This window comes from Triticum aestivum, chromosome 3A (genome assembly GCF_018294505.1).
Source record: "Triticum aestivum cultivar Chinese Spring chromosome 3A, IWGSC CS RefSeq v2.1, whole genome shotgun sequence".
Classification (NCBI taxonomy): Eukaryota; Viridiplantae; Streptophyta; class Magnoliopsida; order Poales; family Poaceae; genus Triticum; species Triticum aestivum.
The window spans coordinates 286,956,521-286,970,876 of record NC_057800.1 but is presented as its reverse complement, the minus strand read 5'-3'; the positions used below and the strand labels follow the sequence as shown (position 1 = coordinate 286,970,876).

At 46.5% G+C, this 14,356-nt stretch overlaps 1 protein-coding gene across 1 annotated transcript in view; it reads left to right on the top strand.

Annotated features, from left to right (window-relative positions):
- LOC123061189 (uncharacterized) overlaps positions 1-11,273 on the top strand; it is an 18,769-nt gene extending 7,496 nt beyond the window's left edge. The window contains exons 4-7 of the mRNA XM_044484138.1: positions 7,763-7,865; positions 7,933-8,051; positions 8,355-8,531; positions 10,331-11,273. Coding sequence (XP_044340073.1) covers positions 7,763-7,865; positions 7,933-8,051; positions 8,355-8,531; positions 10,331-11,077 — 1,146 coding nt within the window. The 3' untranslated portion in view covers positions 11,078-11,273. The remainder of the gene's footprint in view (positions 1-7,762; positions 7,866-7,932; positions 8,052-8,354; positions 8,532-10,330) is intronic.
- Positions 11,274-14,356: the final 3,083 nt, after the last annotated feature.

Sequence of the window (14,356 nt, the reverse complement as noted above, 5' to 3'; positions counted from 1 at the left end):
TTGCCGGCCGGCTCTATAGCAAGGGCGCGTAGGGGGTGGCGAGGACTGTCGCTGAACTTGTGCGCGTGTGGAGGGACGGCTCATGGATGGCTGAGGTTCGTCAGCGATGTCGCGGTGACCTTGGCCTTCACTGGCGAGGGTGCGTCATGTCTTCACTTGGGAAGAGCTCCATGCACTCCATCAACTTCATCCATCAGCACCAGCATGGGGGCATGCTGCGTCTTTAGGAAGGGGCATTGTCACGACCAACCTAACGACCGAAGAGCAAAGGAAGGAATGGAAGAAGCAAAGCCAGAATAAGAAGACTACGAAGAGAGTAGCGCATGCTCTTTTGCGCCGCTAGCGGGAAGCCCAATCCCATGCAGAGCACAATGGCACAATACTAAAGAATGCCCCAGGGCAGTGATGTTAAATAGCTGTTGTCGTCGTTGTCGAGAGACCAGTTTGTATCAGGGGCAGAGCTAGATGGTAGACATGAATTTATATCATAGCAAGAAAAATCTAAATATTTTCTTTTAAAGGATAGTTTCACTGCTGGCCCACCCTGACTCATTGGGCTAGATCCGCCACTGGTTTGTATCTAGCTATTGCTAAACCACTCCTACCTGCTCCTCTTTGTTCTTCCTCAAGAACTTGTGCTGCACATTACCTGTATCTTGGCGTGGTACCAAGGTGCTCGGATATGTAATAATCAAAATTTGATCCACTCTGTATCCCTTTATAGTGTTACATTTGGCATCAGAGCCTCAGATCCCACCTTATTCTTTTCCTCCCAATTTTTTCTGAGAGTTGAGAGCATATCCCCAGCAACCCACCAAAATCCTTTGCTACTATTTGGTTGTGAAACTGAGTTTCTATGGTATCTCTTGATTCTTTGACGTAGGAGCTTATGCAAGGTATGCTGTACTTATTTTATAAATTGAACCCCGCCGTCGCCTCCCACACTTTCCTTGAGGAAAGGCCTCTGCTCTGTACTCTCCAGACTCCCTTCTCTCTCTGCCTCGCCTCCAATCATTGTCGTTGCCTGCTGACAACCGGTTGCCGAAGCTGGTTGCCTGTGCCACAGGCCACATGGCACTCCGCCTGGCCATGCCCCTGCATCTAGCCCTAGCCCCAGCCCTTGTAGTTGAGGCCTGAGGCATGGTGATGGCTCATTGGTGATGTGGTTGCATGTCTGAGGAACTAATCCTATCGTGCAATGATGCATGGAGCGATGGGGATGGCACACTCGCATGAGAGCGGCCCCATGGCCGTTGCATAAGGAGATGACAGCGCTCTCAAAGCTGGACAGAGACTATCCTAGCGTGTGACGTTTGTCTATCCTGAAAGCTGCTGTCGTCGCCTCAGTCGGCAGATGGCATGAGGTGGCAGAGGCAACGGTTGCTTTGTCGTCCAAGGCTAGGAGCACGAAGCAAGCTCGAGCAGCGGGTATGACTGTTGAGGTGACAATCTGGCAATGGCTTCTGCCTCATGCTGTTAGATGCAGGAACACCTGCCTGATCTCTTCCAATTATGCATGCATGACAGAATTTTTCTGGATGGGCTGAAAGATTGCCTAAAGAAATGCTGTATCAGGCATTGCTTGATTCTGGTTTAATAGGTTGGATTTCGGATCGTAGAGGAAAAAAGGGTTTGAGAAAGAGACCAAGGGATCGGTAGCCTGCTTGTGTTTTGCTTCTGGAAATTGATGAAAGAGAGACAAAAACAGATAGGAGGTAGACGCGCTGGGACCCACATGAGGATTGGTTTTTCTATCCTCGGCTCACATATGTGTGGTATTAGATTTATAATTAACCAACATTTGGTTATCCAATCTAAACTCATGTTCAAAGTTAATCCAATTTAGTTACTACTATTGAAATGCAACTAAGACCGTCAAAATTAGTACTATTGGAAAATTAAACAAACATAAGTATTTTTTTCCATAATGCAATGTTGGAAGGCATCTTATATTGGGGTTCATATTACATGCGATTTTCGGCTGTACATTGGAAATTAGATAGTGCTTGGATTATAATAATACGTAATTCTGCATTTCCTTGTGTTTATAGATTAGATGACAATTGACAGTGGAAAAACCTGCATCCTCCATGTACTCCAGCAGGCTCACTCTGCCCACATTGGTCCACCGGCGTGGCAAATCGCCCATTTGCTCTAGTTTTTATGTAAAGTCCAGTTAAATAATCTTTTGTTGTCGATAGTTTCACCACTGCCAGCTTTTTTGGTTGGCAAACAAACAATATCCAAGCAATTAAGCCAATGGCGTAGCAAGGATTTATCGAAGCCCAGGGCTGACTGCTAGAGGCCCAACCAGAGGGAAAGATAATGGGCTGCGCTCCAGGCCAAATGTGATACCCACTAAAATATAGGCTAGGGATCCTAAAAAAAATCTACAATATAGGCTAGGAATTTTCCCACGCCCCGGGCCTGCCTGGGGCCCAGCCATGCTTTTGCATTAAGCATGACCCCATCCGAAAAATGTATATCAGAAATGGCAATTATCTTTAATTAGGAGTAAGAGTTTACTGTTGTAATAGGTAATGCAAACATGACTAAGTTAACCATGGTCAGTCTCCCTCCTTTTGGTGAGTATGTTGCTCCTGTTAGGAAAATATGCCTCATTGTATTATCAGTAGGCTGAAGCCATCATATATACATGTACAGGAGGGAGGCCAGAATGCAAAAGGCCAAAGGACACCATAAATATAACTCTAACACCCCCCTCTCAAACTCATGGTGGACCCACAACACTGAGTTTGGAGAGGTAAAATCCACTTTGCGCTCTAGTCTGTGCCTTCTTGAAGAAGTCCGCCAATTGTAACTCAGATGGCACATACCGAAGAGCAACAACATGATCCTGGACACCAGCACGCACAAAAAAAGCATCAACCCCAATATGCTTGGTAAGCTCATGCTTCACGGGGTCCCGTGCAATACTGATAGCTCCTGTACTATCTGACAAGATGTCTGACAAGAGGGTAGTTGGTGTAGTACTAGAAACACCAAAATCCTCTAGCAACCATCATAGCCAAGTCACATCTGCTGTCAATAGAGCCATAGCTCGCAACTCAGCCTCTGCACTCGAATGGGAAACTGCAGTCTGTTTCTTTGTCTTTCACGCAATGAGAGAACCACCAAGAAAAACACAGTACAGATAGTGAACGGCGATCCGAGGGATCACTAGCCCATGTAGCATCTGAATAGGCCTGGAGCTGTAGCGAGCTGGAACGGGGAAAGAAGAGATGATGAGAGATCGTGCCACGAAGATATCGTGGAACACGAAGAAGGTGACTGTAGTGAACTGAAGTAGGAGCAGAAACAAACTGACTCAGAATATGGACAGGATATGAGATATCCGGACGAGTGACAGCGAGATAGACAAGACTCCAAACAAGATGACGGTAACATGTCGGATCAGACAAGGGCTCACCATCAGAAGCACGAAGATGAACATTGAGCTCCATAGGAGTCTCAACAGTGCGCTCATTACTAAGAGCCGCACGAGAGAGAAGATCCTGGATATACTTTTCTTGGGAAATAAAGAAGCCATCAAAGGTAGAAGAAACCTCAATCCCAAGAAAGTAGCGAAGAGGACCAAGATCAGACATAAGAAACTGCTCATTAAGACGTGCCTTGACAAAAGCAATGTACTCAGAGTCGTTGCCAGTGATGATCATGTCATCAACATATAGAAGAAGAGTCCTACCACGAGCAGAAAGGTGGACAAATAATGCAAGGTAGAAGAAACCTCAATCCCAAGAAAGTAGCGAAGAGGACCAAGATCAGACATAAGAAACTGCTCATTAAGACGTGCCTTGACAAAAGCAATGTACTCAGAGTCGTTGCCAGTGATGATCATGTCATTAACATATAGAAGAAGAGTCCTACCACGAGCAGAAAGGTGGACAAATAATGTTGGATCATGAGCATTGGGCGAAAAACTAGCGGCAGTCACCACAGAGGCAAAGTGCTCAAACCAGGCACGGGGGGCTTGCTTAAGGCCATAGAGAGCGACAAAGACGACAAGCCATGCCATCATGAACAGAATACCCAGGGGGTGGCTGCATATAAACCTCCTCACGCAACTCACCATTTAGAAAGGCATTCTTCACATCAAGCTGGGACACAGACCAATGGCGAACAGAGGCCACGGCGAGAAGTGTGCGGACAGTGGTCATATGGGCCACAAGAGCAAAAGCCTCATCGTAATCACGACCATGCCTCTGTTGAAAGCCACAAGCCACAAGACGAGCTTTATAACGCTCAAGAGAACCATCATAGCGAGTCTTAATCTTATAGACCCACTTGCAAGTGATGGGGCAAACACGAGGAGGAAGAGAAACTAGATCCCACGTGCCGGTGCGCTCAAGGGCAGCAATCTCTTCTGCCATCGCAAACTGCCATTCAGGATGAACAACATCACGATAAGAAGTCGGCTCAAGAACAGTCGAAAGGCCATAGTGCGAAGGAGAATATCGGTCAGGGGGCGGACAAGGCCGAGAACGAAGACCATAAGTCGACTAAGAGGAGGAAGACGACATACCAGAAGTAGAGGGCACATCAGTAGACTGATCCACAACACGTGGACGACGAGTATAATGGAAAGGAAAGGAAAGGAGGGAAGAGGTGGAATCACTGGTGGTGGAGATGGGGAATGTATCGGTGATGAAGGTGGAGAAGAAGTGGAAGGTATATGTGATGAAGGTGAAGAGTCATGCAATGAGGGAGGAGAAGAAAATGTAGGAGTGGATGGTGTCGGGTCTATAACAGCGGGACGAGAAGTAGGAATATTGGGCACAATGGGAGGTGTATCCGAAATATAAGAAAAGAGATGTCCTCCGTGGAAAAGGCCGAGGAGGATGGACGCGGGTAAAAGGGACGAGACTCACCAAAGGTCACATCCCGGGAAATACGCATCCGACGACCGACATGATCCCAACGTCGATAGCCCTTATGCTCGTCACTGTATCCGAGAAAGACACACTCAACAGACTGAGCGGTCAGTTTGGTGCGTTCACGAGGGGCAAGCAAAACATAGCAAACGCAACCAAACAAACGAAGCGCCGAATAATCAGAAGAACGACCAGAAAGACGCTCGAGAGGAATACCACCCTGCAGAGCAGCAGATGGCTGAATGTTGATGAGATAGGTGGCAGTGGTAACAGCCTCAGCCCAGAAGTGAGGTGGAAGAGAGGCGGCGATCATCATCGCACGCGCCGTCTCAAGAAGGTGGTGATGCTTGCGCTCAGCCACACCATTTTGAGCATGAGCACCAGGGCAAGAGAACTGAGGAAGAGTACCTTGCTCAGCAAGGAATCCTCGCAGCGCGTGGGAGATATACTCATCGGCTGAATGTGCACGAAAAACACGAATTGGAGTGGAAAACTGGGTATGAACCATGGCAGCAAATTTTTTGTATATAGATAAGACCTCACTACGAGAAGACATGAAATAGATCCAAGTGTACCGAGAAAAATCATCTATAAAGATAATATAGTAGCGATGACCCCCTTTCGAAGCGAAGGGAGCCGGGTCCCAAACATCAGAGTGAACAAGATTAAAAGGGCGCTCGGACACTGACTCACTGTGAGGATACGGTAGCCGAATTTGATTACCAAGCCTACAACCCAGACAAACCAATGAAGCGTTACCAGAGACGGACCCCAGAACACCGCGATGAACCAGAGATGAGAAGCGAGAACCACATAAATGGCCAAGACGATGATGCCACTGCTGAAAAGAGCTGATAGATGCAACAACGGGGGTTGCGAGACTGGCAACGGTGGCAGCTGAGGGAAGACGAAGCCAGTCAAGCTCCCAGAGACCATCAGGGCGTCGAGGGCCAACACCAAGCAAAGTGCCAGTGCGTCAATCCTGAACAGAACATGAGTCAAAGTCGAGAATGACCCTACAATTAGAATCAACAATCTGACCACCAGATATGATCTGCATAGTAAGTCGAGGAACCTGAGCGACAGAGGGAACATGAAATGAAGAAGTGCTAAGAGTGCCTTGACTAGCTACAGGGAGGGGAGTGCCATCAACCGTAAGAACATGAACAAAAGACTCGGCAGGTTGAACGGAGGTCAAAGTGGAAGAATCATAAGTCATATGCAAAGAAACTCCAGTATCAAGAATCCATGGGGATGTACCTGAATGTGTAGAAGGTGGTTTCTCAATGCCAGAAGAGTCAGTCACGGAACCTGCAAAACCTGTCGGTGAAGAATCCCAAGCAGCAAGTAGACATCGCAGCTGTTCAATCTCACGTGCGGACAGAGGCGCGACGGAAGAGGTCGAGGTAGAAACACATGCCGACGATGAACAGTCGCCACCACCCGTGGAAGCCGCGTGTAGAGTCGACCGGGAGTGACGAGTCAATGTAGAGCCGCATGTGAAAGCCACTGGTGGAGTCGACATAGATCAGTCACCGCCACGCGCAAAAACCGTGAGAGGAGTCGACGTAGAGCGGTCATCACTGCGCACGGAAACCACGAGAGGAGTCGGTGTAGAGCAGACACCACCACCGCAGGCAGTAGCTGCGAGAAGAGTCGACAAATAGTGACCAACACAGCCTGCTGAAGACGCTATAGGGGACAACGTCACAGATGGACGAGCACCCAACACCGAGCGGCGACGTATATGTGAGACTAGATCAACATAGGGAACACCGTCGAATATCATCCGGCAGCCTGATGACGTCAAAGACATGATGCTCCTCTGTTGTCTCCTTTCTTTTTTAGGAAATTATCCAATTGGCGAAGACCACCTGAAGATCCCCAATTCAATCAACTGAAACACCAACACACACGGGCGGAGGCAAGCCAGGCCAGAAGAGCACCGGAATCAGGCGACCAGAGGACGGGCGAAGAGTGGTCGTGGAAGCCGTGGGAGCCACTGGCGGCCAAATCCCGGTTGAATCCTGCGGCGGCGGCGGAAACGCGCTGGACTTCAGCGGCTGACTAAAGAGCCAATGGCGGCCGGCGGCCGAGCTTGAGGAGACGGCGATAGCAAAAGGGCGAACGGCGGCCAGGCCTGGAGGAGCCGGGGTGACGGCGGCCTGGCCTGGACCTGGAGGAGGAGGGGGGCGGAGGCGGGGGGCGTCGGCTGACCTGGGCCTGGAGGAGCCGGGCGGCAACGGCTTGGGAGGGAGCAGCGGACCAGCCAGACTCAGCTACTCCCCCTCGATCGGAACAGCCAGACTCAACCACTTCCCCTCGATCTGGAAAGGGAGCCTTTCGTCGACTGGACGGGGAGCCGCTTGAGGACGGGCCTGGAGAAAGGCGACCACCGGAGGACGATAGCGTCGACCGGACTGTGGGAACCAGATCGAAGCGGCGTCGATCAGAGAACAGGAACCGGCATTGTAGAAGAAAAGCTGGATGATTAGCACGAGTTGCAATCGTTGCGGAAAAAAAGAACCTAGCTCGATACCATGTTAGGAAAATATGCCTCATTGTATTACCACTAGGCTGAAGCCATCATATATACATGTACAGGAGGGAGGCCAAAGGCCAGAATGCAAAAGGCCAAAGCACACCATAAATATAACTCTAACAGCTCCCACGTGAAGAGCCTAGCGATGTGCTTGTCATTAGCTGATTAAAGTCTTGTATCCTTGTCCTAAAAAAGTCTTGTATCCTTAGCTTGGTAACACACATGTTGACATGTATATTGTACTGATGGTGGAAATTGTCATGTCATTTGGTTTGATTCAAACATCCTCAACTATGTTATTGTTTTAATAGCTGAGTTGTTTTTTTAGATTGTTGGCCATTCATTGGGTGGTGGCACTGCTGCATTACTGACTTACATCTTAAGAGAACACACAGAGTTCTCCACAACAACTTGTGTTGCATTTGCCCCAGGTATGTCAACTGTATACATTTAAATTTAGCTGAGCAAGATGGTAATAGGTAATATTTTTGTTGTCAGCTTCATGCATGACATGGGAATTAGCAGAATCAGGCAAGCACTTTGTAACCACGATTGTTAATGGTGCTGATCTGGTTCCTACAGTATCAACTGCGTCTATTGATGATCTTCGTTCTGAGGTAGCTCCTTTTTTTTAGGATCAGCTATTTCACCCCATGTTAATCCTCATTTTCGTCCTTAGAAGCCTAGGGCATGGACCAGGTTTATTCAAACAGCCTACTAAACACCAACTTAAGCTATTGTTAATAGCTTCAGTTTGTGCTGTCTCATCTTTAAAGAAAAGAAGCCGATAACCTCTTCAATTTAATTCATTTATTGTACTTTTTGTTGCACGGACAGAATACACTGTGAGGATCCCATTTTTCAAAATCCTGTATAATGGGTCTAATTCTCCTCCCATCTTATCCCTTTCCCTTTTCCAGGTAACGGCATCTTCATGGCTGAATGACTTGAGGGATCAAATACAGCAGACGCGTTTCCTGAATGCCGTTTACCGGTCTGCTACCGCTTTAGGAACTCGCCTGCAGTCTTTCTCTGGTGCGAGAGCCAGGGTTGCTGGTGCTGGGGCACTACTATGCCCTGTTTCAAGCAAAACCCTGGTAACATACCTATACCGTAAGCTGGCAAACTGTAATTCATGGATGAAGTATGTACCGCATAATGTTTTGTTGTGGGGATTTGTTAGGACCTAGGGTCAATGTTCAGGATATCGGTAACTGGTACCATATCGGTCAGGTGTTGAGTAGGGATAAACAGGTGATATTTTTCAGTTAATCGGCCAATAAATCACTTAATCGGCTAGTCGGTTACCCACCAATTAGCGATTAACTGACCGAGATGCCGATTAACTGGCGCATATTTGGAACAATGCCTAGGGTGATATAGGACCAAGCCCTAGGGTGGCCCGATCTTTCACGAATTGGAGGTGGATTTGAGGGAAATCACAAAGAACACGGGACAAATCCACAAGAAAACACAAGAGAAAACACTAATTAGACAAGATCGACACCAAGTAACCCTGAAATCACAAGCCAATATGTGAGGTGCATCTAGATCCAAGACAACAAGGGAAGTAAAGGATACAAGGGTAGTGCTTGAGAGATGGTTCTTCTCCAATCCAAAAGGATATGGAGGTCTTGATAATCCAAAGGGTTCTCCAAGGTGGAGGCCTTGACAACCATGGAAGGTTGTTCTCCAAGATGGAGGGATCCCATTAGGGGAGGTAGATGAGGTAAGCTCTCTCAAGTCTCTAATCTTAGCTAACCCTAGAATGGAAGAGAGGAGGAGGTATATATAGTCCTAGGCACGAAGAGGTAAGTAGGTGGGAACGATACATGGGCCCATTGTGCCCTTTCCTCATGCGCGCAGGCAGGCCGGAGGGTCCTGGGCAGTCCGTAGGCTCCGGGGCAGGGTCCGGGGTCACCAGAAGGTTGGCGAGGCTGGTAGTCCAGGTGGCTAAGGCTCCAGGGCCAGCCGGGATATCCAGCAGGTTGCACAGGCTGGTCTGGAGGTTGGCCTGGAGGCTCCAAGGTATCTCTGGGACACCACCTTCACGCTTGGTGACTTCGTGGCGGTTTCTTCTCTGCTTCCATGCTTCCCTAGCTCTCTTGTGCATGACCTCCTCCAATGCATACTTGTCATTTGGGTCAAACCTATAGGTGCAATGGGTAGGAGGGTCAAGTAGTATACCATCCGTGAGATAATCAAGAAGACACGCATAAAGGATAGGGTTCACCTTAGTATATGTGATGCATTTGCCCCTTGGCGATGGAGCCAAGGCCATGGTGATGACCCTAGGGTGCTCCGCATGATAGGGTGATCCTTCTGCATCTTGCTAGTTTGCTACTGTCTCTCTTATACAATGTGAAGTTTGATACGGCTACTTGACTGCTTGAACTACACAGCAGCTAAAAGTGCTGAAGGACACCATTAAAATCTGTAGCTAAAAGTGCCATTGGGCTGAAGGCTGCCCTTGGTATGGGTAGTTGAATCTGATTGTGTGCTGTTATATCAAACAGTATGGCTTCTGTGATCCCTTTAGCTGCACGGAAAGATTGTTACATGGAGATCAGGGAGCTTCTGTAGGATAGAACTAATATTGTTTTTCTGAAGATAGGGAGATATGGCAACAAGATTGCTCATGAATTAGCTAAGCAAACCCAGATGAGTGGTAGGGGGACAGTCTATCTGGGTCAACTACCACTAGATTTGGCACTGCTGGTGCTCTCTGGTTGTAATGAACCTAATATATTTTTTAATATAATTGCAATCTTTCCCCTAAAAAAATATATTTAGTGCATTCCGTGATAGCCTTGTGCCTAATCATATGTAAATACTTTATCCACCAAACCCCAAACCCAGAGTTACTGCAACCTTCTTGACAAATATTTCTATGCAGGTTGTGATGAAACAAGCACAGAATGTAGCACAGGCTGTTGCAAGAAGTCGGTCAGCGCTGTCTTCATGGGCATGCATGGGTGCACGCCGTCGACCTGTAGGCGTAATAGCTGTAAGTCAGGATGAAATGACTGCAGAAACCCATGTTAAAACCACAGTGGATTCAGAGTCCTTTGTTGTAGAACAACATGTCACAGAGGTCGTAGAGGAGCTGCAGTATGCTGGAACTAGTATTTCAGTTCACGAGGAAACAGAAGAAGAGGCTCTTATGAGTGAGCATGAAACTTCTAGGGAGCATACAGAAGAAGAAATAACTGACGGTGAGTTGTGGTTTGAGTTCGACAAAGACCGGGATCGGCAAGCTGAAGTGGAAGCACGAACCCGGGCGGAAGAAGCAGCTGCTGCCAAGGAAATAATGGAGGAGGAAAGTGCTGTCCTAAAGAATGTAGAGGATAGGCAGTCCTTTTCATCAGATAGCCTCGAGAGGCAGCAATTCTACCCCCCTGGTAGAATCATGCATATGGTTGCCATGCCTCCTCCAGATGCTGGTCCGGATGATCCTATTGTCACTGATGAGTGCACTGTTGGATTATACGGGACACCGAGACATCTTTACAGCAAGATCCGACTATCTAATACCATGATCAATGACCATTATATGCCAATGTACAAGAAAATGATGGAAATATTGATTGAGAAGTTTGCAAACAATGATGACAACTCTGGTGCAGATTCTACAGTAGAATAGTGGTTGACTTATACATCAAAGTATACAATAGTTTCTTTTCTGTTTAGATGTGATTAGCTATTACTACTATTTTGCAATATATACAACATATAAGATGTCCTGATCAGTCCAAATAGATTTTAGAGGGTTGTGTGAGTGCATGTATAAATGTAAAGGAAACTAGCATTAGTCATTTAACACCCTTGCTGTCATGTTATCCTGTTGGTTTTACAAATGTATCCTCTTTGGAATTTGAATTTCAAAAATTCTAACAGCTTTTGGAATTTGAAATTCCAAGGTGTATGGGTTATTGCAGTCGTGTCGTTGCTCATAAATTGTAATAGTCCCATCTGGACACATAGGGTGGTTGTTTTTGGTGGGTGGGCCCTATCTTTTCACATGTGATAGGCAGGGGCCTCTTGTGAGAAAAAAAAGTAAACACCACATAATTTTGTGTAATACTACGGGATTGCTAATTCTCAGGCGACCAAGTTAATTCTCAGTCAACCTGATCACCGTTGGTTTTGGTACTAAGACTAGAAGAACATGCATGCTTTGCCGCGCTGGGAATATGACATCGATTCATTCTTGGCAAATTATAAATGAATAATATGACTCATTCTGGGTCAAATGAACTTCGTATCATCACATCAAGTCATGCTAGTAGATAGTTTGAATATTCACCGTTCAAAAGTTCATCGGTTAAAAACCAGTGTTAAAGGATACATATAGTGCGTGAGGCATATGCCATACATATGATAAGAGGATTGCAGTGAAGAAACACACGGTGTACAAATTACACAGATGACGGGCTAGCAATTCATATAGAAGTTTCCTTCTCGTTTTCCATCTTGCATCATCCTCTTAGCATCAGCATGGCTGTAGTGCCTCCCCTCGTGCGCCACGAGGATTCACGTACGATGGCTATGGCTGCCCTAGCTGATGACACCAATGCAGGAGGCGCCAATCTTCTTTGTCGGGGACGACCTAGTGAATGTTCGTCCTACAAGGCATCGAGACCCTCTCACCCACAAGAGACCGAGCTTGCTGTCCATGGCCATTGTCAAACCAGCAATGATGCCAACCCTCCACACCCAATCATCTTAGTCGAGACAAAGATCTCTGAAGTCACATGGCTCCTCAGATTGCTTTGCCTCCTTCCGAGCTCCCAATCCTTGGATCATTGTTTGTCCATGTACAACTCAATGAAGTCATTGTTGTACTCCTGCTCGAAACTATTTTTGATTCTATTTGTTGGGAAATTGTCATGCCAACTAGAATGCTAAAATGACTCTCAAGTTGCATATGTCCATGTTCATGTGATCATGTCTGCAATAATGTTAAAGGCCATGCAGTCAGTTCATGACCCATCTGAATCCTAATATGTGTTCTTGGTGTATCTCAATCTTGCAGGTGGAGCAGTGTATATCTTCTGTTATAATTAAACCAAAACAATTCTGGGCCAATTCTGGAATGGCAATTGTTGATCCATTCTTTGGTGAGTATTGAACTTGCGGCCGTGTACTATATTGTTGCCGTAGGAAAATTAAGTATGAGAAATGATTCTGCTCAACCAGCGGATAACTCTCTCACGCCGGTCGCCTCATGTGTCGTGAGATCATCTCAATCGTGTGGCGCGGAGTGCAACACACCATTGGCTTCGACCACATCCCCCTCTTAGTCATACGTCCCATGAGTCATCCACTCCCGCACAACCTTATCTCTTCCTAACCACCAGCTTCCTCCCCATATGTCTCACCTTCTCCAAATCAAGTCATTGTCCAACTCTGGTGCAAACTGCAAGCTATCGCCCCACCAAGCTACAATACGCCGCCAATGTGACACCACTGCTGGAACGCGCAACCATTTGTTGTAGGTGCCTGCTATTGGAAGGCCAACGGTGATGTTGCGGGGGCCAGTCGGCGGTTGCCGCGAGGATTGCTGCATTGCTGCTAGCGCTGACGCCGACGCATGCTGCTACGGAGGCAGCGGTTTTGAGATTGGTTGTATGCCATGACTGCGAGGCTGCAAAGAGACGACCAACTCAAAGCTGGTCGATGCGGAGCCATTGCGTGATTTGACGGCGGTCATTGATGTTTGTGTAAGTGGTGACGGTGTTGTGACATGCATCGGCAACGACGGAGGTGTTTTTGCACACCATTTTCATTGCAAACATTTCTGCAACATCACGTATGTTGCAAAAGTTCTCCCGTAACAGTACCTATGTTGCAAAAAAGTGAAGATGAAAAAAAAATCCCACAACATGATCTATGTTGCAAAAGTTTTCTGCTACACAACCTCTTTTGCAAATGTTTCTTCAACAAGATATTTGTTGCAAAAGGTTCCACAACAAGACTTTTGTTGCAAAAATAGATAATGATGCTCTGGTGCTACATTATGTCAGATATGACAGCTTTCGAGGTGGCAGATCATTAAAAAGAAAACCCGCCGGTTGACGCATAGCACGACCCAATAAGTATAGGATTGTACCCTATTGATGTTGCTTGCATAATGTTTTTTGCGGGGAGCATGAATAAATACCTTAGGATGCTAAAAAATAATATCTTAGGAGATTGTTAGATTGTGCATGCACTTTGCTTCATGGGGATTAAACGATACAAAAGCTCAATCATCATTCTTTGTTTTCCAAGAAATCGGAGTTTCAACATATTGTTCTACAAAAACATCAAATATCTACTATTCTACTTTGCATCCACTTTATGTAAGCTTGCATTGTTCCAATGTTGAACTAAGGGGATAGTTTTACATTGCTTATTTCTAGAAACTTTCAGGGAACTCGGAGAACACTTCCAATGTTTTCTTTTCTCAGTAATGTGAAAGCACATTTGCTCCCTTGGTGGTTTTGGTAATTCATGTCAACATACATATTGTTGGACTAAGATTTTCATCTAGTATATTTCAGTTCAACCTAGGCCTGACAAGGACATGTGATTGTTAACCCCTCAAGCTACAAAGGACAAGCATTGGCAAAAGCTTCAAGACCCTGCATTTTTGCTTTAGTGATCAAAGATCACATTGATTCCATAGGAGAGCTAATACTATTAAAAGGGGCTGAGGATTTGATCATGAGTCATTTGCTCAAAGTGCTTCAAAATATTGCTCCAAAAACCCTCGACCACTTTCCCACATTCTACCTGTCCAAAACCCTAAGTGTATCTCAGGCCCTGATAATCCCCAAGTGCAAGGAATCATCGTAGGAATTTCCAAAGGTGGAAGTGATAAGTATGGAGTGTCGAACCCACAAGGAGCTAAAGGTAAGATCAATATTCTCTCAAGCCC